General features: G+C 38.6%; 1 protein-coding gene across 3 annotated transcripts in view; it reads right to left on the minus strand.

Moving 5' to 3' along the window:
- The window catches only part of znf385d (zinc finger protein 385D), a 42,649-nt gene extending 18,180 nt beyond the window's left edge, over positions 1–24,469 (minus strand). For 2 of the 3 annotated variants that reach the window (XM_056761733.1, XM_056761732.1), the window contains exons 1-3: positions 24,028–24,469; positions 17,951–18,093; positions 4,123–4,230 (exon numbers count right to left, since the gene is read on the minus strand). In XM_056761733.1, coding sequence (XP_056617711.1) covers positions 4,123–4,230; positions 17,951–18,093; positions 24,028–24,055 — 279 coding nt within the window. In that variant the 5' untranslated portion in view covers positions 24,056–24,469. Of the gene's footprint in view, positions 1–4,122; positions 4,231–17,950; positions 18,094–23,811; positions 24,003–24,027 lie in introns of those variants that run through there. The other variant, XM_056761734.1, reaches the window with a different exon arrangement.
- Positions 24,470–25,974: the final 1,505 nt, after the last annotated feature.

Consider the following 25,974-nt stretch of genomic DNA (forward strand, 5'->3'; position numbering starts at 1 on the left):
AATCCGTTAAATTGATTACTTTTTCTTTATTTTAACATAAATCAAAGCCGTAACACACTAAAGTACAGTATAATTGAGAGTTATCATGTCTAAGAGGCAGGAAATATACAAAAATTGAATTAAGTTCTCAATTCAAAAAGCTGTAAATCTGTACTAAAAGCATCCAAGCAACTGTTTTCAATCACGCTTAAATGGTTCAAGGCCTATACATGAATAAGAGTGTGATTTTATCATTTAACACTAGACAAAGGATGACTAAAGAAACGGATGCTTTGATACTCGCGTTAAATATTATAATGCTTTAATCTGAAAAATTACATCTGTTTATGCTTAATGTTGACAGCCCTGATTAAAGTACTTTGATACAATTAACAATTGAACCTTTTAGACATTGAATGTCTAATATTTCTGCTTATTTGAGTGCAAAGTTAATTTGTGATTCAAAGACAGAGCATATAATGTCGAGTGTACCATGCTATAGTACTCTAGTACGTGGGTTACTATAGTAATGATGAGAGCATCAGGACGATGCAAGTGATGCTGACATATCATATCTGAGAGTAGCTGTCAGGGCCGAGAGAGAAGACGCAAAACTGTGGATTTTCAGTCGGGGATTAGATATTTGCTGCCTGTCTGTATGTGGGAGGTAGACAGCATGGCAGTTTTGGAACACATCCTCACTAGCGGAGTAAAAAGTTTGACAGAAAGTAAGGAAGATCCTCTCTCCAGGCCTTCGGTACACGAGGCCATTATCCCTTTGACGCAGCAGCATACATAAAACATCAGAAACATAATCTTTAAATAAGCACAGGCACAATGCTGGAAGATTCCAGAGCTCCGTGTCATGAGAGATCACCTTCACACTAGATTTATTATGACTCTCCTGGACCGCACATACACAACGTCTTTCATTCGCTCTTGTTTACCTCAACGCCAACCCGCGGATGTCTATTTAGCTTTGCTCGCGGCGTTGAGTACAGGATCTAGAGACAACCAAACACTTCTGTGAATAAATAAGACAGCCAATGCCACAGTCAGGCAAATGCTAGACATCACAAAACCACAGATCAACAGAAATGTTTGGCAAACATTCACATTGCCACTAAAAATCTACTGTATAAATAACATTATTACGGTTGCAACAGTCACAAACCGAAATCTATTCATTCGTGTTCATCAACACGAATTTCCGCCTTTTTCGTGTCACCCAGCACAACTTTCCATCAAAAGTACTTTAATACAATATCTTTCATATGTATAAATATACATGTATATCAACGCAATCTGATGGGAATTCATACCTATTTTAGATGGCTCATTCATGTGAATTCCTCTTTCCTACGATCTTATGCGTATGTTTTGTTATGATATGACTTTAGGTTTAGGGCCGGGGTTAGGGGAGCCATTTATCATTGCTTTGCCATTTTGTTAGCTAAATTATTCTTAGCAGTTGTGATTTTAGGGTTTGGGGCGAGGTAAGGTGTTGGCTACTCCTAAAGTGTTTGAGACTTTCTTTGATATCAGGTTAGAAATATATAAATGTACAGACACATGCGGTCTGTGTATTGAAAAGTTCTCGTGGTGAGTGACACGAAAAAAAGAGGAAATTCGTGTCGATGAACACTAATTAATAGATTACAGTTGTACAGTTACAATTTCACACATTCCTGTGAGAATGGGTTTTATGATACTAACATTCGACTAATGTTTTTATAAAGTTGAGCACAATGTTGATAGAACATTATGGAAACATTTTTTTTTAATTGCTTCGAGAGAACTTTGAGAGAACATTAAGGATCTCTTTCAGCTGTGATACTAACCAAAATGATACCATTTGTTATCCTGCTTATTTCCAAACCAAGCCCTCCACACACTTGATGCCTGCCGCAGGCTAACACTTTTTACATTTCTTAACATCACATTCCATTACCAGTCATTTTGTAAAAACAAGGTTTTTACGCAAAGCAATAAAAGTCCACGACACCTAAACGCCTTTGATATATTGTGTTTGCACAAATAGCAGCACAGGATACGGATTACATTCATATAGATTTATATCACCAGGGTTTGTAAGTAACACATCATTTGAGCGGGATATTGTTATGAAAATGGCTTTAACGGCGAGATAAATGGGCTGTTGCCCGACAGCTTCCAGCTATCGTGCCCTCGTCCTCGTCCAATCAAAGGGGAGAAGGCAGTGACACAGATAAATGTCACGTGTAATCTATCCAGCAATCCAACATTCATCACAGGCGTGACATGCAAAAGCCGTCTCTGTGACGGGTGAGAGCCGACGCCTGAGTGGGAGAAAGTGGGCTTTGTTCAGTGAGCCTTTAACTAAGATGGGCACCTGCGATGGGACTCAGTTAAATGATGCCATCAATCAATCAACCGACGAGCAAATTAGAGACCAGGTCACTGCGTTTGGCAGGCGAAGAGAAAAGCACTCTGGGAACTAACAAGGTTTCTCTCCCGCTTGCCATTATATACTGTATTCATAATTCATACACCCGGAAAAATGCATAACCAAGCGTCTCGCATTCAAATAGACCAAACCAAACGTCCTTTCTAAAAGTCGCCAGGCTACATCCGTGTAACTCTCCACAAGTCGTTTAATTACAAAAAATGGCCAGCGTCAAGAATCTCCCATGATTCCAGAGCTGGAGCTCGGGCAACCAATAATGAGTTTCACTGACCGTGAGCCGTGCCATGAATGCCTGAGAGACCAAGGCCCTGTCTGTGATTGGCTACTGGACAGCTGCAGGAAATGGGATTGGTCGGCAGCTGTTCCGCCCCATCTGTGACTGATGCCCACGATGAGCTGTGATTATTGTTAGATAGGCCTCAATCACACAGATATTACAGCTTGATATCTGACAGTGACAGAGTAAATGAATATTCTAATAGAGAGGATATGGGAAATGTTGTTTTTAAATAATCCTATTTGGATTGAATAGCTCAGGTGGAATGAGTCACTCTGCAGTTCTGCTGAGCCGAGAATGACAAGGGATGGATGAGGGATAGAAAATAAAACAGTTAAACTTTAAACAGGTTGACTTTGATTGACCAAAAGGACAGTGATGCTCGCCGTGGATGATGATGTACAGCAGTATAGCAGGTAGGATCACGGCAACGATAATACAATGTTTAATGCCAAATGACAACATTCAACTGTCTGAATAATTGTTCTTTGTTAAAATAGAAATACATAAATATTAATTATATTGTATGCAATTTTTTTGTTATACATATATAATTTAAGGCAAAAACAATAAATATGAACAATAAATACATATGCAAAATTTGACCCAAATTTCACTTAATTGAAATGAAGTTCATGAACATCTTTGCCTATATTGGTTCATTAGAGGCAGTTTATAAAGTAAATCCTGTTTCCAAACTAAGGGTGTGTACACATATGTCATGTTTGGTTTGATTATAAGGAACTGGTGTGATTGCTCTGTTATTGCGGTTTATTTGTGTAAATGCTACATCTGAGCTATGCTGAAAAGATGGGTCTCGGTCTGCTTTCAAACAAACTTTTGCATGGTTGATTAAAATACGGATGCAACACGGACCAAAGGAATCTACTCGAACCAAAAACAGGAAATGATAACAAAATCCGAACCAAATTCAAGTGATATTGTAACATAAAAAGAGTGTTTATTAGATCTGCGCTTGTACGTGTAACAGAGAAATTCCTGCCGTTCACTTCATGAGGTCTTTGTGTGTTACCGCCTTGCTAAAATACCCTCATATGCGCATGCATTCATTGAGCATGCATAACCCAAACTGATTCATATCAAAACATACATCACCTCTGTGAATTTATACTTACTGTATGCTGGTATGTTTGGTATCTTTAATTTTGCTGTTAAAATCCCAGTGTAAATGCTAAGCAAACCAAGACTCAATGGTCTGGACCATTGAAAAACAAGAGAACCGAACTACAAATGTGAACACACCCTAAGAATAGATTCTAAAGTAAAGTACATTTTTAAAGTCAGTTTCTAAAGAAAAGTCTGGTTCCAAAAAAGTAGTTTGCTTCTAAAGTTACGTCAGTTGAATGTGTGTCTGTAGCATCAGGTGTGTACTGTATATAGAGATCTCCAGCTCTCTCACCTGTGAGTTAAACCTCAGCTTGCACACGGTGCACGACACACATTTCCTTTTAGTAGAAGCAGGAACACCAAACGTGTGATGTAAAACAGCCTTCTGAAGAGGGTCCATCTGAAGGAGACACAAAACGGAAAACCAACTTTATTACCCAAACAGCCGTTCACGGAATGTCAACCCTGTTACCCCTCGGATGCCCTCAGGGGCTTTACCAAAAAACATGAGCGAGAGAGGCGCCTGGAAGATGTTAAATCTTCACCCAAACACTCTTCAAATCAACTCAACGGGGAAGAGCTGAGAACACAGATTGTGTAACACATAAGAACGAGTCAATGTGACTTACACAGAAAAAGTGAATTACCAGCAATTAAAAATCAAGTTCAAGTCTTTTAAAACTTTTAAAACTTTTTATCCATTGATCAGAGAACTTTCTCTTCTCTCAGACTGATACACAGTGTCTCTCTGGATCAACAGTATTAAGCAGCTCGACACAGATGTCAGCCAAGCCGACTTTATCACAAGCAGAAAGCCATTTTCAAATCACAAGCATTTTGCACCCGGCTGATGAAGATGAACTCCTGAATCAATTTCAAGCCCAACAAGTGTTAAAGCAGATGAAAAGCACTTTTCTCTATTCTATAAAATCAGATTAATAAGTTGCAGTAAGTTCCGGTCTGATGTCAATTTCGCACACGTCCCTGTCATATTGTTACCACATGTGCAAACGTCTTTGAATTGAGCAAATTGAGCAACTGCTGGACACCGTATCTGAAATGTTACATAATGTAATTGGGGCATAAATCTCACGTACGGCTCAAAAACAGAGTCGACAAACAATAACAGCAGGATGGGTGCAATTTTGGAGAACATACAGTCAACCACAAAAAAAACACTTTCCTAAAACGTTGCTGTTTAAAGAACCATCTCTTCCTAACAGTCATGACATAGAGGTGAGTAAATGGCCATGAAAATGTATTTTGGAAGTGAACTACTCCTTTAAACTCTGAACCATTAACAATCGGGTGTCACACTGGTTTCAAGTCCAGTTTGAGTTAAGATAAAAGTAGTATTAGTTTCAAACCACCTTTCCTGAGCCCATTTTCTCTCTTATGGAACTCATGAATAAAATGCAGTGATGGATCAATAAAATAAAGTTGTTAATGAACATGCTGACGTTTGATGGATACATTGTTACCGTAAACCATCTTATAAATATAAGGGCCTTTTTACACCCGGTCACTGCTTTGTTTCCTCTGATCGGACATCTATCCGATTTGTTAAAACTGTTTTATTTGCATTTGGCAACATAAATGCGGCTCGGCTAAACGGATATAAATCCGAACTTCTATTCCCGTGAAAAATGCAAACGAATAACTCTTTATTTTTGCTGGACTGAAATGGCAGGCACTGTTATTTTGCTTTTTATCGTTCTGCATATGCAGTTGTGTCTAAAAAAGGCCTGGGAAATGCGATATGAAATGTTTTATCCTTCTTATCAAGGCGTCTGCAGATGCTAAATAACCACGAGTCAGGTTCTCTAGGAAGACAAGATTTCAGCGCTCCCGCCCTAAACGGTGTCTACGATCTTCAGACATGACATGTAAACGGCCGCTAAAGAGTGTCTGTGTGTCTGTCTTCTGTCTCCCAATGGTTTATTAGTCTCAGGTGCAGCTAACGTGCGAGCGACGCATGAAGTGACCAGGTGTTAAAACACTTTAATAGACCTTTAGGTTGTTTTTCACCCACATATTTCTTTTTTTTAAGATTCAATGCAATAAAAACGTCACTTTTACTATGGCAAAAAAATTTGAGTGAAAAAGACGGTTGTTCCCTAAAATTGCTTCAGATTGCTGACAGAATAAATGCACATGCCATTTCCATAAAGTTCAGATGTAGAAACTATTCTGGCTTTCAGTCGGGCAGAGCTGAACCTCAAAAAGGGTTATTTTTCATCTATCCATCTACTGTATGGCTTATCCTTAAATCAGTTAACACTTTTCATGGGAACAAACATGCATTACGGAAAACAGTCATCTTAGCATTAATATTAATATCTGAGGCATGATAAAGCATTTTATCTCTATAAAGAAGCATACTCATTAAATTCCTTGCGTTTCCTCTCGCTAATGTCCGAATATTTCTGACCTCTCTTCAAACGGCCGACTGCTGAGATGTTTGCTGACACACGGCATCTTAAAGCCAAACATGACAGTCTGTAAAACTCTCACGGCGCAGACAGCATCTTCTCTTCATCAGACGTCTCGTCTCATTCAGCTGAGAGCAGCGCTTAACACAGATTTCAGCTCTGTCAGCCGGAGACGAGGCGTTGTCTCATAGTTCAGCTCTTATACGGTGACAACATCTCACTCAAGAGTCTAACATCATGACGGGTGAAGCGGACATTTACACCACTGCAGAAAAGACATTTACTGAGTATGATATCATTAAAATCCAGATATCTATATCTTTAATATGACAATTATTTTACTAAACATCAATAAGATTAAATGAAAAGTCTCATCTGACTCTCATATATTCCTAATGAGAAAAAGAGTCAGAATCATTAGTTTCAGAAGAGAAGTCAACAATGTGTCAAACTGAGCTCAGATTTCTTAAGTCTGCAATCAAAAGTCAATATTATCTCAATATGATCTTTAACATTTCTCATCAAATTAACCCAAAATCCAGATTACTTTACCTCGACAATCTACATTTATTCAAACCTCCTCTGCCACAATCACACTCATGTATTTCAGTTTTTATTCCTCCAGTTATTGGAGAACCATCTGAAATTGAGTTGATACATAAACAACACGACTGAGCAATGAAAGAGCAACATCTGAGCATCTCTCTCTGGGTCTGGGGCTGCATAACAATTAATCAATAAAAAAATGTGCTTACATAACATATGTTGGTGTATTGTGTATGATAATTATGTATTTATAAGTACACACACATGCATATATAATTTAAGAAAACATACATATAATGAATGTTTAGATCTATAGATGATATAAGATATAAATATAAAAACGCATATACACATATAAATATTTCTTAAATGCATGTGTGTGTATTTATACACAATTATTATACACAGTACACGAATATATATTATCTAAACAATTCTGCAAACAATTAGTCGCGATTAATCTTTACGCAGCCCCATATCTATCTCTTTATGACATTATCTAAAAGGACAACCCAACACAAGCAAAATGTGAATTACTTTTGATGTGTTACTTGTTTTGACAGCTGAGATTCAGATATGTTATTTCTTTACATGGAGAGAATAATGTGCATCATCAGTCAAACTGATGTCAGTATTTGTCTTGTCACAGAAGCTCCTCTGTTGTGCGACTGTGTTTAAATATCTTGAAAATGAAAGTCAGTAAGATTCCTATGATTCTTCTTCCGATCATCCCAAACCAACACTCGACGCAAGTCTAAGAATTCCCATTTTGCATTTAAACATCATTAGTTAAACACTGTACTCAGAATATCTGCAAGCCAGCGAGTCCACATCATGAAATATTCAACATCTTTGTTTTGATTATGCTTTTATGACTGTTGCTATATCGGCTACGCCATCCATAAACAAGTAAACACTTGTGTATCAAACATTCAAACAGCAGACACTCGTCGAGAGAGAAAACAGACACGTTTTGAAGCCACGCTATTGCCAGCCACACTTACCATTAAACAAAGTGGGATAAATGACCTGTCAGAAGCAATAGCAGCCCTTATGTTTTGTCCAATTACACTCCCACACGTGAATCAGGAGCTGCGCGTCTATTGATTTTAACCGGCCAGATTTGCAATTCAGATTGAGGAGGCCGGCGCGGGCCGAGATGATGAACAACGTGTTGATAAACACGTGTAACGTAAGCCCACCGCGAGCCGGATCACGGTAAAAGCAACGGTGGGCTTGTGAATCATGTGCCTGTGAGACCCAGATCAAACCCAAACGTATCTGTGGGATACATATTAAATATTTAACTGCTTATCTGACTTACACCAGGAGTGACGATGAGTTATGGCACTGCAAGAGGGCTGTGGCGAAGGCGAAGTGAAATTAAATGAGATGTATAAATACAAATCTTGGTTCCTCGCTGAGGAACATTAGCAGAACAACATGGAGGGAGGTGCCTCGTGTTTTTCTTGGGGCGGTTTCTTATTGCTATTTAGTTCCTTATTCCAAGTAAATGAGAACCTTTTCGTAAAACATTGGCGGTTAGAGCGGGACAGCGTTCCAAATTGTGCACGGTGCCAAAAACACAGCCCGAAACAAAAGAGCAAACACACGGGATGTACTCGTGTTCATCCGGTACAAACTAAGCTCAAGAGACTAAAATAGAAAACAACAATTACTCAAGTACTCGAGTTGTCATTCCACATTATTCTGAATACCAATACTCTTAACCGAGGTCAGGACAACTGGCTGCTTTGCATCACGCACCGGATGGCAGTCTTATCTTTATGGCGGGTCTGTGTGCATGGCTGGGATATGGGACATGCTCATATAGGCCTAGTCTGTTGACCAGAGCTGGACAAGATGCAGTAAAACTATGGCTTGCCAAAATCCACACCATCATTTCAAAAGAATTCAAATTGAGGCAAGTTTACAGATAGGAATCGTAAAGAATAAATGGCCATCTTAGGCCAGATCATAATTGCTGTTATTAAAAGTAAAGCTAGTTTTGCAAAATCCCAAATCCCAATTATTAAACTTGGATGTGTAACTTGGAGCATATAAGGCAAGTTGGAATGAACTGTCACTTTTAATAAGAGTTTTTTTCCACATGTGCTTTAACACGTGCACAAAGCACATGTGATTGTATGTTAAACGTGTTTTTTCTTTTCTTGAATCCCATGTAAATACTTATGTGTAAGTAAAAATGTGTTTTTAAAAGAGAATGCTGTCTGTTAAAGAATAATTCCAAAGAGTATGCCAAGAGGCCAAACTCCCTTTGGAAAACAGCGCGGCCGCCATTTTGGGGTGAAAATGCATGATAACGGACCTGGTTTAGCGAGCCAAGGCTTTCATCGTGTATCATCATCATCATTCAGGTTGAATTTCACCTTTAATGTTTTTATTTTTTATCAAAGCAGCTGATATTGCCATCGTGACAGTAAAAAGCTGAGTCCCTTTCACCCCAAAATGGCAGAAGCGTATGGCGCTGGTGTTGCAATGTTCTATTGGGTTTCGCTTTTGGTATCCATACTCTTTGCTAATGCAATAAAGAACCATAAAACAAAAAAGTAGAGAGTGAGTGAATAAAGATGCACATTTTTTATCTATAGACGGTTAAAACAAACCAGAATACTATAGGTTATTTTACAAACCAATAGTTAGGTTCGTCTCTTTTTTACCCAACTCTGGGTTGAAGACGCATGGCAGAAAATTCTGTCCGGACAAGAATCGCTTAACAATAAATTAAACATCTAGTTTAATGCTTCTAATATCAGTCAACCGGTAAACAAAATATTGTTTAGGTACCAAGATGATGATATTACTGCCTCTATACATTATGCACGGTGGATATACTGTATATCAAAGTTTGCCACGACAGTGGCATCTATCTTTAAAAGGTTTTATTTCAGACACTAGAAGAAAACAAACTAGATATTGACAAGCAGAATTCTGTTTCTTCTGTTATGTAGTGAGTTACTTCAATACCTTAACACTGCTGGTGACCTGAATCACACAGAGACTGAAGCCTGAACATCACAAGATCTCCGTCAGCTCGACTCAGCAGCAGAAACCATATACAGTAACAAATACCTTTCTAAACTCCCAAACAGTATAGAGTCAGTTCTGTGATCCTCAGAGATGGACCGGGCTCTATTTTCACAATGTATCACTCGGGTCAAGCTTCCTGGAGCTGTTTATGCGAGTCATGCAAAGCTCCTGCCTACTCGCATCCATCTCCATCCTCGCCTGTTTCACTGAACAAACACCACAATCACTGATTCTGTAACAAAACCTCCCACACAGTCCACAACACACCAACAATAGAGCTATGTTTAGATCTGAAAACATTTGAGAAACAGAGAAACCCTTGCAAAGTTCATCTGTGTTTTATACTCTCAAAAAGAAAACACATTAAAGTAGACTCAAACTCACAATGTGGAGCGATAAAGCTAAAACATTACAGAACGTCATGTAAAACATAATATACAATTATTCTGTCATCATTACAAAATAATCCTCATAACTACTCATTTCATCTTGAAGGGTTTATTGTGCAATAATGATCATGACTGTTCACCAAAAACGTTGTTGTAAGTTTGTTTCCAAGACTGTCTTGAGACAAAAAAAGATTGTAAAGCGAGTTTAATGACAGTCTTTAGTTACATTAACATTGCAAAAAAGCGAGTACAAAAAGTCTGAGTTCACCAGAGAAACAGGTTTGTTTCATATTTTAGTCATTTTGTTTATTTGTTTAATTTATATATTGCTTTTTGTGAACATTTTACATATTTCCACTAACTTGTTCCGTCTTGTCATTGTTGCAGAATTCCCTGGAATTTCATTCACAATAATGAATTGTTCATGCTGAGGTATTCCTCAAAGAAACCAGCTGGAATTCCACCATGACACAAAAAACAAGTCCAGTCCACTAATCTGCTGCTGAACAAGACTCGTCACGCTGAGAAAACACAACCACAAGTCACTGATCATCACAAATCAATACACAACATAAACCAACACAAAAACAACACATTGCATTCAGTACAATGCAAAACACACAACAAGCCAACAAAATACAATACATAACATCACATCACGCCAAAAAACAGTACACAAAACTAACAAATCCCAATAGAAAACAAAATACAACTCAAACCAAAAACATCACAACACATCACAATACAAAACCCAACACAAGTCAATAAAATACAATACATTACAACACATCACAATATAAAACACAAAACAAAACTAACACATCACAACAAAACACAACATAAACCAACACCAAGCAGATCATAATACGAAACCCAACTTAAACCGAGAACCAAACCCAACACAAAACAACAAAATACACTACATCACAATATAAAACACAACATAAACCAACAAATCACAATATAAATTACTACCCAAACCAACAACATACAAAACATTACAAAATAACACTGGACAAAACCAACAACATAAAAAACTATTTGCAAAACAACAAAACAACACCTCACAATATAGCCTAAATTACAACATAAACCAACAACGTATAACATCACAATACAAAACACAACACAAAGAAAAACATCACAATATAAAACACAGGACAGACCGACAACATAAAACACATCGTAATATAAAACACAACAAATCAACACGTCACAATACATCCTGAATCACAACTTAAATGAGCAATAACATCACAATGCAAAACAACAATACAACATAAAACAAAGTACAAATCAACAACATATAACCCATAATAATACAAAACCCAACACATTAAACACAAACTGACACATCACAATAGGCACCACAACACAAACCAACAACACATCATAAAAACACAACAAACAAACCTACACATCACAATATACAAAATCACCCATCAAAACCCAACACATTACAACACAAAATAACAACACACTGACAGTACAACACAACACAATATTAACCAACACCACCCAATGAATACCAACAGTCATCACAACACAATACAAGACGCAGTGTTTTTAAAAAGTATTCATGTTTGTATACATTAATAAATACATCTAAACACAACACATCAGAGCCTGAAGGGTTGTGAGTTTGTAGGTTGTATATCATGTAGCTCTGCATGTAAAACACAGAAGGTTTGTGATGGAAGGGGGGTGAACACATTAACCCTTCTGCAAAGGCAAGCATGGCTTCAGGCGATCGTTTCAAACTCTTCTGTGCTCTTGAAACTCTCGTCGACCTCATAAATCTCAGTTTGAAAACTTCAGGTCGGTGTCTTTCATTGTTCATCACTGCAGGTGTAAAACTCTTGCCTTACAACACAGATGTCGCGACTTCACCCCAGAAACCTTGTGCCAACATTGTACCGTACAAAATAACATCTTTATGTGCTCAAGTCAAAATGTGCTACAAACACGTCCAAAATGAACAGCAGGTGGTCAACATAAGTTGAAAGCTTTCAACCTCGTCTGGTTACTCTATAAGGACTGCAACAAAATACATGATTTACACTAATGATCTGTCAAAATACCAAACCCCATTTTGCAAAGTTCCACATGTTTTTGGGGCAAAATCCTTCTTGAACCTAAAACTAAATTCCTGTTGTTTCAGGAACATGTGGAACTCTATAAAACATGCTATTCTGATCCTTACTCACGCAAAAGACATGCGTCCGCTAAAGGAAATATCTGTGACAAACATGTTGTCAGAGGATACACGGTGTGTAGGGTTGTGCATACAAAACTAAATCTTCAACATCTCAATTAGTCCTTCTAGACTTCAATGATATAAATGGAAAGCAAATGGAGTGGCTAAGGTCTCATCTGCGTCTCAAATATGAAGAGTAAGCGTTCTCACAAATGTCTCTGTCATTAGAGTTTCAGATGAGACAACAATGAAAAAGCAATAGTATTGACAATCTCAATATGAACTCAGACAATTCTCATCAGTTTTACCCAAATCCAAGTTATACCTCATCAATCTACATTCATTTTATACCTCCGTACTAATTTTACCCATTCAATTTTATTAAACATCTGAGACTAAGTTGATGTACAAACGAAAAGCAACTCAAATCTTATGAGTTATTAAAGAGCAACATCTGATCGACATCATCTTCCTCTTGTTTTCTCCCGTGTCGTTCAACTGTACGTGATCCACTTGGGTTCAGTGGTCTTGAGGTTTGAAACACATGAATATCACAGTAGTTACTTTAAGCTCCAAGCCGTCAATTGTCAAGTCATCTATTGTGAAACGGTGATGTCGAAACACCGAATGATGACTGAGTCATTGCCTGGGTGTCACTAGGAGTTCTGTACCTATAATTCATCATAAAATAATTACACATATGACTCAAAGCCAGAGGAACGTGCCACATATACGGAAAACACGGCTCACGGAACATAACCAAATTTGAAAGACGTTTCCCCTCCAGCATGAGATACATCTCAGGATTTTCCTGAATCTGCACAAATTGTTTCAATCAAAACGCACTGCATTACACACAGAAACATTTTGGGTATTATGGGTGAACTTCAGCAGGGACGGGCTGCTGGCACATCACCAGGACACAGGGCGGGAACACAAAACCCCAGCTGGACGAGTCTGTTTACAGCCCGAACAAAAACAGAGAAATTTAACAGACACGCACCCCACCTAGATCTCACAGACGGCCTATTTATCTCGCCCGTCACCTGAACGCACGAGACAAACAAACGTGCTCGTTCAGTAAACCGGCAGACCGGGACAGGGTTCAGGTCCGAGTGTCACTCGCAGGATTCCGCTCGGGAGCAATTTTCCACGGGACGGCTCGAGGAGAAATCGATAGCTTGAGATGCTGACTGGTCCACAGGGGAAATAGAGTTTGTATTGTTTCTCAGAGAAAAATGTGGACTTCAGGCGAGATAAATGGTGTTTTCAGAAGTGGAAGAAAAGCTTTAACTGAAAACCGTTCTGCCTCATTTATTCACTCGTATCTTTTTTCAGACGCACCCTGAGTTTGCCATTCTTCACCTAGAACTTTTTTAGGACAATTCTGTTCTCATTTCCTCCAATTTGATGTCTGTATGACTTCTATAGTGATTTTATTTAGAATATCTGGACCCGTCAGCATCCGACTGTCAAACATACAACTCTTGAAAAATACATTTTAAGACTAAATTACTAAATAAACAAAAAAACTGCCAGACTACATACTATAATATCTACCACAGTAAAATTAAATCAAATTGCTTGATACTAAAGTGTTTTTAAACCTTACTATAGTGAACATTAAATAGTACTTCCGTATTTTGAACCTTTCTGTGATGAATATTACAGTATACTACAGTTTTTACTACAGTTCATCAGTCTACTATGTTATACACCACAGTAAACTATGTTTACTATAGTAAATACTATAGTACACTTTAGTAAAATTTTGACTAATTCCTAAATATTTAGTGTTTTTGAACCGGACCATAGTGAATATTAAGGTATACTAAAATATTTACTGCCATTTCAATCTACTATAGCTATACACTTACAGTATACCATATTGACTATGGTAAATAATAAAGTACAATTTAGTAAAATTTGGTCTAATTTTGAAATATTTTGTGATTTAAAACATACTAAAGTGAATGTTAAAGTATACTACAGTTTTTACTACAGTTTTTACTACAGTTTATCAATCTACTACAGTTATACACTATAGTATACCATATTAAATTATATAGTTCACTTTAATAAAATTTGGTAACTTCGAAATGTTTCGTGATTTTGAAACATATAATAGTGAATGTTAAAGTATACTACAGTTATTAATAGCATATCAATCTACCTCAGTACAGTATACTATGTATACTATGGGGAAAACTGTAGTAAAATGTGGTCAAATTTTTCAACCTTTTTTATACCATAGTATACAACAGTATTTGATTTAATTAATAATGTGTTTAATATAAAATGATTTATGAAGTCACGCTTATGAAATCATCCTTAACCACAGCAGCCTGTGTCAGGTTCGAGTCATTATAGATGGGCGCGCACAATCTTTGGACGAAAGGAAACAACACTAATAAAAAAAGCCCATGAAAGAATGAAACATGAACAACCTGAAGTGTCAAAGTGAAGGATCATGATGATTTGAAACGTGATCTCTACCTGAAATGACCTCTGATAGGCACAACAAAGCATCACTCTTCTGTCTCAAAGTCCTTCAAAAACTCTTGTGATATCATTTTCATATCAGCCTCGAATCACAAACGCAATCCAGTTGTTCCATTTTATTATAAGCACAACCAAGAGAGTCATAAATGTGTCTAAATGCTTTACTAACCATCACAACGCAACAGCTTTCCAGATGTCCCAGCCAATCAGGACACACTTTATTTAACAGACAGCTGTTCTGGCCAATGAGATTTGACTGTGGGCCAGCACTGATGTCTATGAGGAACACTGGGAATACTTACAAATATGCATGTTATTTATTTTAAAATGTCATTTCTTTGTTTTAACATTTTTTCACCATGTTCCTGTCTCTTAACTGGTTGACCAAGGAACACACACGCTGATAAAAGTGTATAAATGAAATGCAAATGAAGTCTGCATTATAAAAGTGTCTGTATTATACTGTAAATGTAAATGGTTTTGTTGTCATGTAAGCATTTGTCTATTGGTGTATCTGTGCATTACAGAGTTCCGTATATTCCGTTTGGGAAAAACTGAACACTTCACTCCAGCACTGTGAAATCTTTGTGAACATAGATCAGGTTTGCAAAAATCCCTGCTGTCAAATTCTATAAGATTCCTACGCGTTTACGATTTAGAACCAGCAAATGTTTAACATTCCTCTGAGACACAGCTATACATCTGACCTCACTGTTTCTCCAGAGCAAACACACACAGACACATCAGTACAGAACAGTCCATCTGGAGGAGCTGAAGCTGATCCTCACATATAAAACTCATGCTGAAGTGCAGAAGCCCGTGGGACACGTAAGCTCTAGTGTTTCAAACTGCTAAGGGTTTGAGAACAGAATCTAAACAACAGGCTTTTGTTTAACTATAGCTCAACCAGTTTAATAATGTTTAAAAATGTTTAATAATGTTTAATAATTGTTAATAATGTTTAATAATGATAATACTCATGCACCAATGCATTTGCAAAACTGATCAAGTGACGGAGTGAGTTATTGGGTGAGTGAGACAGAGACACTGACAGGGAGAGTGAGTGTGTGAGTGGATGAGTGTGTGTTTGAGTGAGTGAGTGAGTGAGTGAGTGAGTCGGTAAGGGAGTGAGTGAGTGTGTGAGGGGAGTGGTTGAGGGAGCGGGAGCGGGTGAGTGTGTGTGACTGGATGAGGGAGTGAGCGGGTGAGGGGAGTGGTTGAGGGAGTGAGCGGGTGAGTGTGTGTGACTGGATGAGGGAGTGAGCGGGTGAGTGAGCGGGTGAGTGTGTGTGACTGGATGAGGGAGTGAGCGGGTGAGTGGAGTGGTTGAGGGAGTGAGCGGGTGAGGGGAGTGGTTGAGGGAGTGAGCGGGTGAGTGAGCGGGTGAGTGTGTGTGACTGGATGAGGGAGTGAGCGGGTGAGTGGAGTGGTTGAGGGAGTGAGCAGGTGAGGGGAGTGGTTGAGGGAGTGAGCGGGTGAGTGTGTGTGACTGGATGAGGGAGTGAGCGGGTGAGGGGAGTGGTTGAGGGAGTGAGCGGGCGAGTGAGTGTGTGTGACTGGATGAGGGAGTGAGCGGGTGAGGGGAGTGAGTGAGTGGGTGAGGGAGTGAGTGAGCGGGTGAGTGGAGAAGTTGAGGGAGCGGGTGAGTGGAGAAGTTGAGGGAGCGGGTGAGTGAGTGTGTGAGCGAGTGGGTGAGGGAGTGAGCGGGTGAGTGAGTGGGTGAGGGAGTGAGCGGGTGAGTGGAGTGGTTGAGGGTGCGGGTGAGTGAGTGAATGGGGGAGTGAGTGAGTGTGTGAGTGAGTGAACGAGTGGGTGAGGGAGTGAGCGGGTGAGTGTGAGTGAGTGAGTAAGTGAGTGAGAGAGTGAGTGAGTGGGTGAGTGAGTGAACGAGTGGGTGAGTGAGTGAACGAGTGGGTGAGGGAGTGAGCGGGTGAGTGTGAGTGAGTGAGTAAGTGAGTGAGTGAGAGAATGAGTGAGTGGGTGAGTGAGTGAACGAGTGGGTGAGGGAGTAAGCGGGTGAGTGTGAGTGAGTGAGTGAGTGAGTGAGTGGGTGAGGGAGGGAGGGAGTGAGCGGGTCAGTGTGAGTGAGTGATAATCTGTTAAATACAGATTAGAGATCCAGAGCCAGAGTCAGTCTGCCGATCATCACATCTGTGTGTGTGAATGACAGAAATGTTCTGTGATGCTTCTTCATTCTGTCTCTCTACTTCACATGCAGCCCATTACAGGATCTCACACTGCACTTTCAAACACAAATTCAGTCATTTGTGTTGTGGTTCAATCATCAGATCGTCACAACACAACATAGCCTGTCTTAGACCTACAGAAAACATGCAGAAATCATCCAAGAGCTTTCCATCTGTCCACAACACAAACAATGAATGCAGATGAGCAAAAAAAGTCATACTTTTAATAATTAAAAAAGTATACAAGAAATAATTTCTCCAGTCTTGCTCTTTCATAACTTTACAGAAATCAGAGTCATGTTTGCTTTAAGTATCATGTTTGCCCAATGTGTCTCTAAAAAGGAAAATAAATGAGAATTGTTAAGCAAGAGCATGAAGCAATAAAATTAATTTGGAATGCACAGTTTAGATGTGGCCCGGACAAAAGAGAGTCAGATTAAGTGATGGAAAGAAATAAAGAAAGATTACTGTAACAATCTACATTTACAAAACGACTGGTAACATCAAACTTTTTCGAATCTAGTATCAGAATTTTGGCTCGAGAGGATTCTCAAAGCTGCAAAAGAGTTTAAAAGCTACAAGTTCATTCACATGACGTGATATTCTTACAAACAGCTGTTTCACACAGATTTCATAACCTCATCCAGCTATGGTAACAGCTGCTCTAATATAACAAGACTGCCGTCCGAATCATCTCAGTCTGAACAACCCAACATGTAACAATTATCTCACAGGACCCTCTCTTCAATCCACGGCAGACGGCATGTGTAACCACCAGCAGCACAACAGAGAAGCTCATTATCACCTTCAGACTCACCGAACTAAATCCAGGCACTAGACCCAGCAGTGAGCCGCTGTCCAGAGGGAAGGACAGGAACCGCTTCATGCCCAGAGACGGTGTCACAGCGGGCAGAGGAGCTCGTACCAACGCCGGCACCAGTCCACTCTGGCACGGGTTACCTGAAAGAACAAAGAGAGGACGTTACTTAAACAGAATTATGTCCTGCACAATCTTCAGTTAAGCTGTTCATTTATAAAGGGGGACTAATAAAAGTTTCTTTGAGTTTACCTCATTTCTATGTTGCATTGGGTTAAGGTTTCTGCTAAATGACATAATGTAAATATTAAAGTGTGATACAGTAGAGTCATGGGTTCGTTTCACGGGAAACACGTTTAACCAACTTGGATAGAAGTGTGTGCCATAAATGTAAACACATTGCACAGATTTTGCCTCTAAATCACTCTGGAGTATAAAAGAAAAGCAGATTTGAAAGTTTGTTTTGGACCGTCTGGCTGTTCATTAACCTGCTTACATGCCTACTTAACAAATAAATAAATAAATAAATGGACATAAAATATTGATGAGCGCTTAAGTTACTACAGAGCCGCATTAAAAAAGAAGAAGAGAGCATACAAAATGTTCACTTCATCATCATTTGTAGATGTACTATGGTCATTTCAGTCCAGTGTCTGTTGAATTCAACAAAATCAAATCTCAGGAGTGACATAAAGTCAACAGTAATGTGAAAGACTGAAAGCATGAGAAGACACATGATGACGAAAATCAAGTTTTTTTTTTTACTTTTCCTAAGTGACGTGTTACAGCTGGACTCAGTGACTATGATTAAAAGCGGCTGAGTAAATGTCACATTTGTTCTGTGATATTGTTCTAACAAAAATGTCATTTTCAGCCAATCACAGGCCTGGATTCAATGCAGTGAAAACATACTCCACCAGTAAAACACCCCAGCGGTGTCATACATTGGTGAACATCTCTGAGCTGTCAAAATGAAGGTGTGTATGAGTCATGAGATCACTTCCATCTAAAACAATCATTTTGAACAATTTTCCCGCCCACGTTAAAAGGCTTCTCCACACGCGAGATCTCTAGAAGATTTGAAAACTAGAACTATACATGACATGACGATCCTCACACCGTGTTCCTCAAAACTATCAGCCGTGCAGCTCGCTTTGAACCAAACACCCCCGGCACTATAAATACTTGTGCGCTATACATTCTGTGTGAAATGGAGAGAGGATGAGGTGTTATCTGTGAGAGCCGGACACAGGAACTGCAGACAGACATAAACCAGAGACGGGCGAAGAAAGTAAATGGTTTTAGTGCAGTGCTAATATTTCAGACATCTAAAAGCACCTTTACAAACCAGATCTGACAAATAAACAACTTTACAAATCCAAACCGAGACAAAAGGTGGAAAACACTGTGGTGATGCAGAGAAATAAGAACCTGCTGAAAACTCAGGAGGAGACGCATAGGATCACTCATGGTCTTCTATAGGTGAACATCTGAGAAGTCTCCATTACATCTTATTTCTGCCTACAACAAACATTTGACATATTAAAGATATGATTTTTTCATTCGTACATGACGGTTTTCATGCCTGTACACCAGCTTGGAACGGATTATAAAACACAATTGTATTAATTCTTCTAGTCATTCAGGTCCTTTGGGAGGAGAAACAAAACACGCACACCCGCTCTTCATATGTGCAAGTGGAAGCACGTCTGCGTTCTCCCTCGACAAAGCATGTCAACTTCAGGCCTTCACATCCACAACTCGACTACGGCATGTCAAATGACATCAGCCTCGGAGAATGCTGTCACGCGTCCAGACGTTGAACAACCAAACAGTAACATTAAATATGCAAGAGAAACCACTCTCTGAGTGACAGCAAAAGCAGCCGCGGAGCATTCACGCTTCTCCCGCAGTTAACCGAGGGGCGTCTTCAAAACAATGCATGCGTTTTATCTTTTCGGGCTTTGCAAAACTTTGTCTTTTAAGACTCGTCTTTAAGACGTTTGATTATTGCGTGCACATTGAAAAAACCTCTTCAGAAGAAGAACATTTCAATCGAACAGCCAAAACATGAGCGTTGGAAACATGAGGTTTGGGTTTGAGGGAGCAGGACTTATTATGTTGATGGGAACATTTCGATTGATAGCCTTTTTTGACAACGGGCCTGTTGCATGAGAAAGCATGAGATTTTCTTTAACAGCGCTGTGTTAGTTTCTCAAAAACATTCATGTGCTAAATGTCCAATCATTTTTCTCGCCGTCAGTCATTGTGTTGCTTTAAGTGTGTTATTGTTTCACCTCTCTCTCGTCTGAAGAGAACAGATCTATCTCTCTGGTGTTGAAGATGACCTCTGATGGTTCTAATGGCGTATATAAAATCGTTTTGAACACAGATGGTCCTTAAATTGCTTTTAAGATTAACAAGACCCACTTAAACGTGACTGAATCTCAATGCATACAAAATAGTTTAAACCCTTCAACCCAAGTGGAAAACATCTGCGTTTCAAATATTTCTCCTGATAAAAAGAGTCTTTAGAAGAGATGTCAACAATGTGTCAAACTGAGCTCAGATTTGTCAAGTCTGCAATCAAAGTCATTTTTATTGAAGATCTCACTATGAACATTTCTCATCACATTTACTCAAATCCAGATGATTATACCTCATTTCTCACCTCCATATACTTAATGGGTTTCCACAATAACACTCTCTTTTGCCTATTTTTCAATCTTTTTTAAGAGAAACATCTGAGAGTTGAAGTTGATACTTAAATGAAACACAACTGAGAACCATCAAATCTCCGAAGAAAGAAGAAAATTTTCATCTGGGGTCATTTCATTGCAGTTCAATGCAAAAATGGCTAGAAGGCTCAATTCTGAGACTATTCTAGCAAATTGAATGAAATTCACAGTTTAAAGTGCAGTTCAAGTATCCAGATGCACTTTAGAGACAATGTGAGATGTAAGTGCGGTCAGAAGAGAGTCACAACAGAAGCAGTGTCCAAGAATAAACTTGACCTCTCTCACCACTCCATCAACACCCACCGCACAGTGAAACGCAGTGAAAACACACAACTTCACAATCTTCTGTCTGCTACAGCTCTCATGTGTGTGTGTGTGTGTGCGCACAGAAACACGGCCCGCAGCATCATCTCCATCACTCAGTTCAGATGTGCCCATCATCTTAAAACATCTTTTGGTGCTCGGAGCTGTGCTGACGGAGAGAAAAATGATGTCTGCTGGACAAAAATGGCACTTAAATAATTAATGGACATCCGCTCTGTTTGCCCGTCCATCTGAATCTCCCAGACTTGATTCAGTCTGCTTTCTGCGATTGTCTCTTTATAACCCTGTCAAAAACACTCACATCTACACTCAAAGACACGGCACACAGGGCCCTGTACTTTCATTTATACTTCAAATCGCTTGAACATGTTTTTACATTTGAAAAAAAAATGCATCCTAAAGGAATAATGTTGAATTAAGACTCAACTTTCAAATAAAGAAAAATGTGTATTAACATAGAAGGCTATGGGATGAGTCACTGTTCTGAAATAAACATAAAAATGCATTACAGTACATTTGATAAATCAAATCAGAGTGTTAACAGCAGACTTGTCAGACAAAATGTCTTAAAAACTTAGTCTGTACAAATGGTTCAGCTCATTGAACGAGTATGTTTTGAGGGCAAATGAGGGAATTTTCAAAGGATGTTTGAGCTTTATAATAAAAAACGTGCATTTCTAGCTTCATGATTAAAAAATACATGCATTTCTAGAAGAATAAAGAAAAGCTATATAAAAGATGTAAGCGGCGCAATCTGGTTTTAAAATCTCTAGAACGTCATGCCCCATAAACTTCAATTCTACAGTAAGTGATTTACTGTAAACATGATTTGTTTGTTTTGAAAATCTGAGTCAAAACTTTACGCCAGATGCAGTGAACCGAGATGAAGTTGATGTTTTGGTAATGATATTGTACACTGCTTCAAGATTTATCATTACACTATTTTTCAAGGGATTGTTCACCCCAAAATGTTAATTCTTTTATCATTTATTCACTCTCATGTCATTTTAAATCTGTGACTTTCTTTCTTCAGCAGAACACGAAAGAAGATATTTTGAAGAATGTTGGTAACCAAACAACACTGAACCTCTTTGACTTCCATTGGAAGAACACAAAACCACCAGGACATTTCTCGAAATATCTCCTTTTGTGTTCTGCAGAAAAATGAGTCCTATACAGATTACGAATGAGATGAGGGAGAATTAATGATGACAGAATTTTGTATAGAAGTGTCTGCCAAATGTAAATGTAAGTGGTCAGGAAACAATTGCCTTGCAAGGTTACAAAACAAATAAAAAAAGTTTGGGGGTTAACCACACTGTGGTTTCCACTGTCATGAAAACAAGATCTACACCACTGGGGTCGAACCTGAGATTTCCACAGTACCACTTTCAGACCACAACTAAAGCAGAGACCAGTGACTGCTCCATAAATAAACAATGACTCCTGTCCTGAAGGTTTACTGTATGAACATGGCAAATATATGCAGTGTAACAGGTTAGTTCCCCAAATCTTGCAAGCTGACTTGACATATACTGCCAACACAACATACAAATACACAAACCACACACATAAGCATGTTGCCAAGTTTTTAGGCTTGTAATAGCCCATGTGTTTGAAGCACATCCATGACATCTAAAAATCTGTCTACATAAGCTAACACCAGACGCAAGCGGCATTACAGTCAAAGCTGAAGATTATAAAGCACAGACCTCACAAGCTGCCTCTGATGAGACCGTCAAATGATGTAAAAGAAAAAGACTCACACACAGCAGCATGCAGCACATTAAAAAACAGAAATTCAAGATCTGTCAACCCCGAGATGACTGTCCGCTTCTAGTGAAACTTCATGAAGTTTCATTTTTGCATGTTGCGACGTGCCTCTCACAATACGAAAAGACGCGGTAGGACATGAGTGACATTGCTGTGACAAAACCTATTTAAACATAAAACCTTTCTGCTGTTAATCCATTAAGAATCTAAAAATACACTTTCATTTATACATATACAAGTTCACATACGATCACATACAAGTTTATATACGAAAGAAAAATCTAAGGGAACTCCTAAATATCACAATTATTTTTCTTAGACATCACTGAGATTTAATGGAGAGTAAACGCAAACTATTGCTTAGATCTCATGTGCGTCTCTATATATTTCTACTGAGAAAAGAGTTATAAATGTCAGAAATGTGTGTGTCATTAGAGTTTGAGAAGAGATGTCAAATGTGTCAAACTGAGCTCAGATTTGTCAAGTCTGCGATCAAAAGTCAATATTATTGAGGATCTCAATATGAACTCAAACATTTCTCATCAAATATCCTCAAATCCAGATTACTTAACATCAACCATCTACATTCATTTTACACCTCCGGACTCTTCACTTGTTTCAACTTTTTCACTCTCGTGTGATTCTGTTCATTTTAATTTGATACTTAAATAAAAACAACTGAGAACTGCGACCGAAATGTTTATCTGCTTCATCAAAAATCTCAAAATTACGTTAAAATAAAATAAAAATCAGTGATTTGTTTTCTCTGAAGCTTTTAAAAAATACTTAAGACCCGTGATTTTAATCCGTTTAAGAATTTAATGACTTAAAGGTAAGACATCAGACAGAATATCTACACCAGCTTCACATCACAGAGACAGAAATGTTTTATCTCCCGTTCCTCCGCGCGTCCGGAAAGAAACCAGCCGTTCAGCGTGAAGCTTCATTTTCAGATAACACGCTGAGACACAGAGAAACACGTTTCACACAACCTTCTGATCCCTTTCAGCCGTAGCTCACGCTTACACTCATTTCTGTACACGGCTGCAGCACATCAGGTGTCTGTTTCCTCATGTTTCTGGAAGAAAACCTGCCACGAACCCCACACCACAGAGTCCACAACCACCGACTTTCACACACGGGTGAGACTTCAACCTCGCAGCACGGCACTGATTTAAGAAGTCAGCAGATCTTCATCACCTCTGGAGGTCCAGAAAAGAAGACAAAAAAGATCTCACTTACCAATAAACATGCTCTCCATGGTCATCATGCGTCCAGATCTGTAGACACCGCTGCTGTTAAGACTGAATCCATCTCATGTGTATCTGTGTGAGTGTGTGGAGAATAAGAACATGCGGGCAGCACAACACCAGTCTTTAATCTGCTTTCTTTCTTTCTTTCTTTTGGTAGCTCTCTTTAAATCTTTGCTCCTAACAATCCCAACACTCTCTCTCTCTCTCTCTTTCTGTTTGTCTCTCTAACTGTCTTGTAGCAGTTGTTTTCTGCTCAGCTGTGGCTCTGTTGTTTTCTCTGCAGTTGTAATGTGTCTCTGTGTTGAAAGAGCTCTCGCTCCGGTGCCGATATCAGCATCTCTAGAGCGAGACGAGCCGCGGCTGCTCATTTGTTCTGTCTGAGTGTTTCTCAGACACAGCGCCCTCTCTCTCTCTTTCCTCTTATCTCTCTTTTTTTTCACCTCCCCCTGACACTCCCTCACTCCCTCTCTCCCGCTCTCCCTCTCTCTCTCTCAACGTCCTCAATAGAGAAAAATGCTTTCTAAATAAACTCTGTTTCTGTTGTACTTAATGTTTTAGGACATTGTAAAGGAGTTGCGGTTGGTTGCAGAGGTTTTGTTTAAGGTTTTAAATGGTGAATGTTGCTACGGTCAAATAAGAACATGACTTATAACGTCTTTTAACTTATATCCACACAAAGTTTAATCTTGCAGACAATATTCATTGTTTTTAACAATAGAACGCACATCAAAAATATATATCAGAACATTATAGTTTTTACTATTAGATACTGTAGTAAAATTCCTAGATACCGCAGTGTTTTTAAACCGTACTATAGTAAATATTATAGTAAACTACAACAATTACTACATTTGATCAATTTAGTATATGTATTTATACAGATAAGGATAGTATATTTTGGTAATTATACTATACTGTAGTACTATAACATACTACAATATTTACTACAAGCTCAGATTAACCAAAGGTTATGGTCCAGAGAACTATAGTATACTTCAGTAACTATACTATGCTGTAGTAATATAGTATGGATGGTTTCAAAGCAGCAACATAAACAAACATTATTGTGCATGTGCGCGTTTGTGGACTGCCCTTTACTTCCGGTATACATTCGCAAATACAGTAAGAGTAGAGTAGAGTGCCTGTAGACTATTTCTGATAACAATCAAAAGAAACGGAGAAGAACCGTTACTTGGCTAAACTTGCCTCTACAATATTTTGGCTTTAGACTGCAATACCAAGCTCAACCACTAGATGTAAATGTACCATACGGTTTCTTGAATTGCGACCGAACTACAGGACCCATTCAACAAATTGTTTATTTCATACAATTAACCTATAACAAAATTAAACAATTAATTGATTTATACAATTGTATTACAAAACAATAGTAATAACAATATATTAACATAAATTACATATAAATAGTTATATTATTAGACATTTCCCAGACCGATAAACACAAATAGACCAGAAGTTAACTGCAGTCTAGGAACATGTGTCCGATAGAATGGTCTATGGTACAATATTTACTACATTTTATTAATTGACCAAATTTAAGCTACAGAAAACTATAGTATACAATGTAAGGGATATTTAACAGGCAGCCGGCTGTTATAGCAGAAATAAAGCCCTGACAGTGCGATCAGGATCCCATATGAAGCGGAGGGTGTTGTATCACACTGAAGGGGCTTATTTCGCGATAACAGCCAGCTGCTTGTACAATATCCCGCTTACTACGCGGCTACTTGCCACATGAGAAAAAACTGGATATAAAATGTGAATTGAAAATATTTTATTAGCTAATTTTTACAGAATGCAAACCTTCCGCGAGGAAAAGCCTTTTACTTTCTAACTTTCTAACTTATTATGTATATTATGGTACTTATAGTAAACTGTAGTACTATTCTACACTACAATATTTACAATATTTATT

Source organism: Triplophysa dalaica, chromosome 12 (assembly GCF_015846415.1).
Source record: "Triplophysa dalaica isolate WHDGS20190420 chromosome 12, ASM1584641v1, whole genome shotgun sequence".
Taxonomy (NCBI): Eukaryota; Metazoa; Chordata; class Actinopteri; order Cypriniformes; family Nemacheilidae; genus Triplophysa; species Triplophysa dalaica.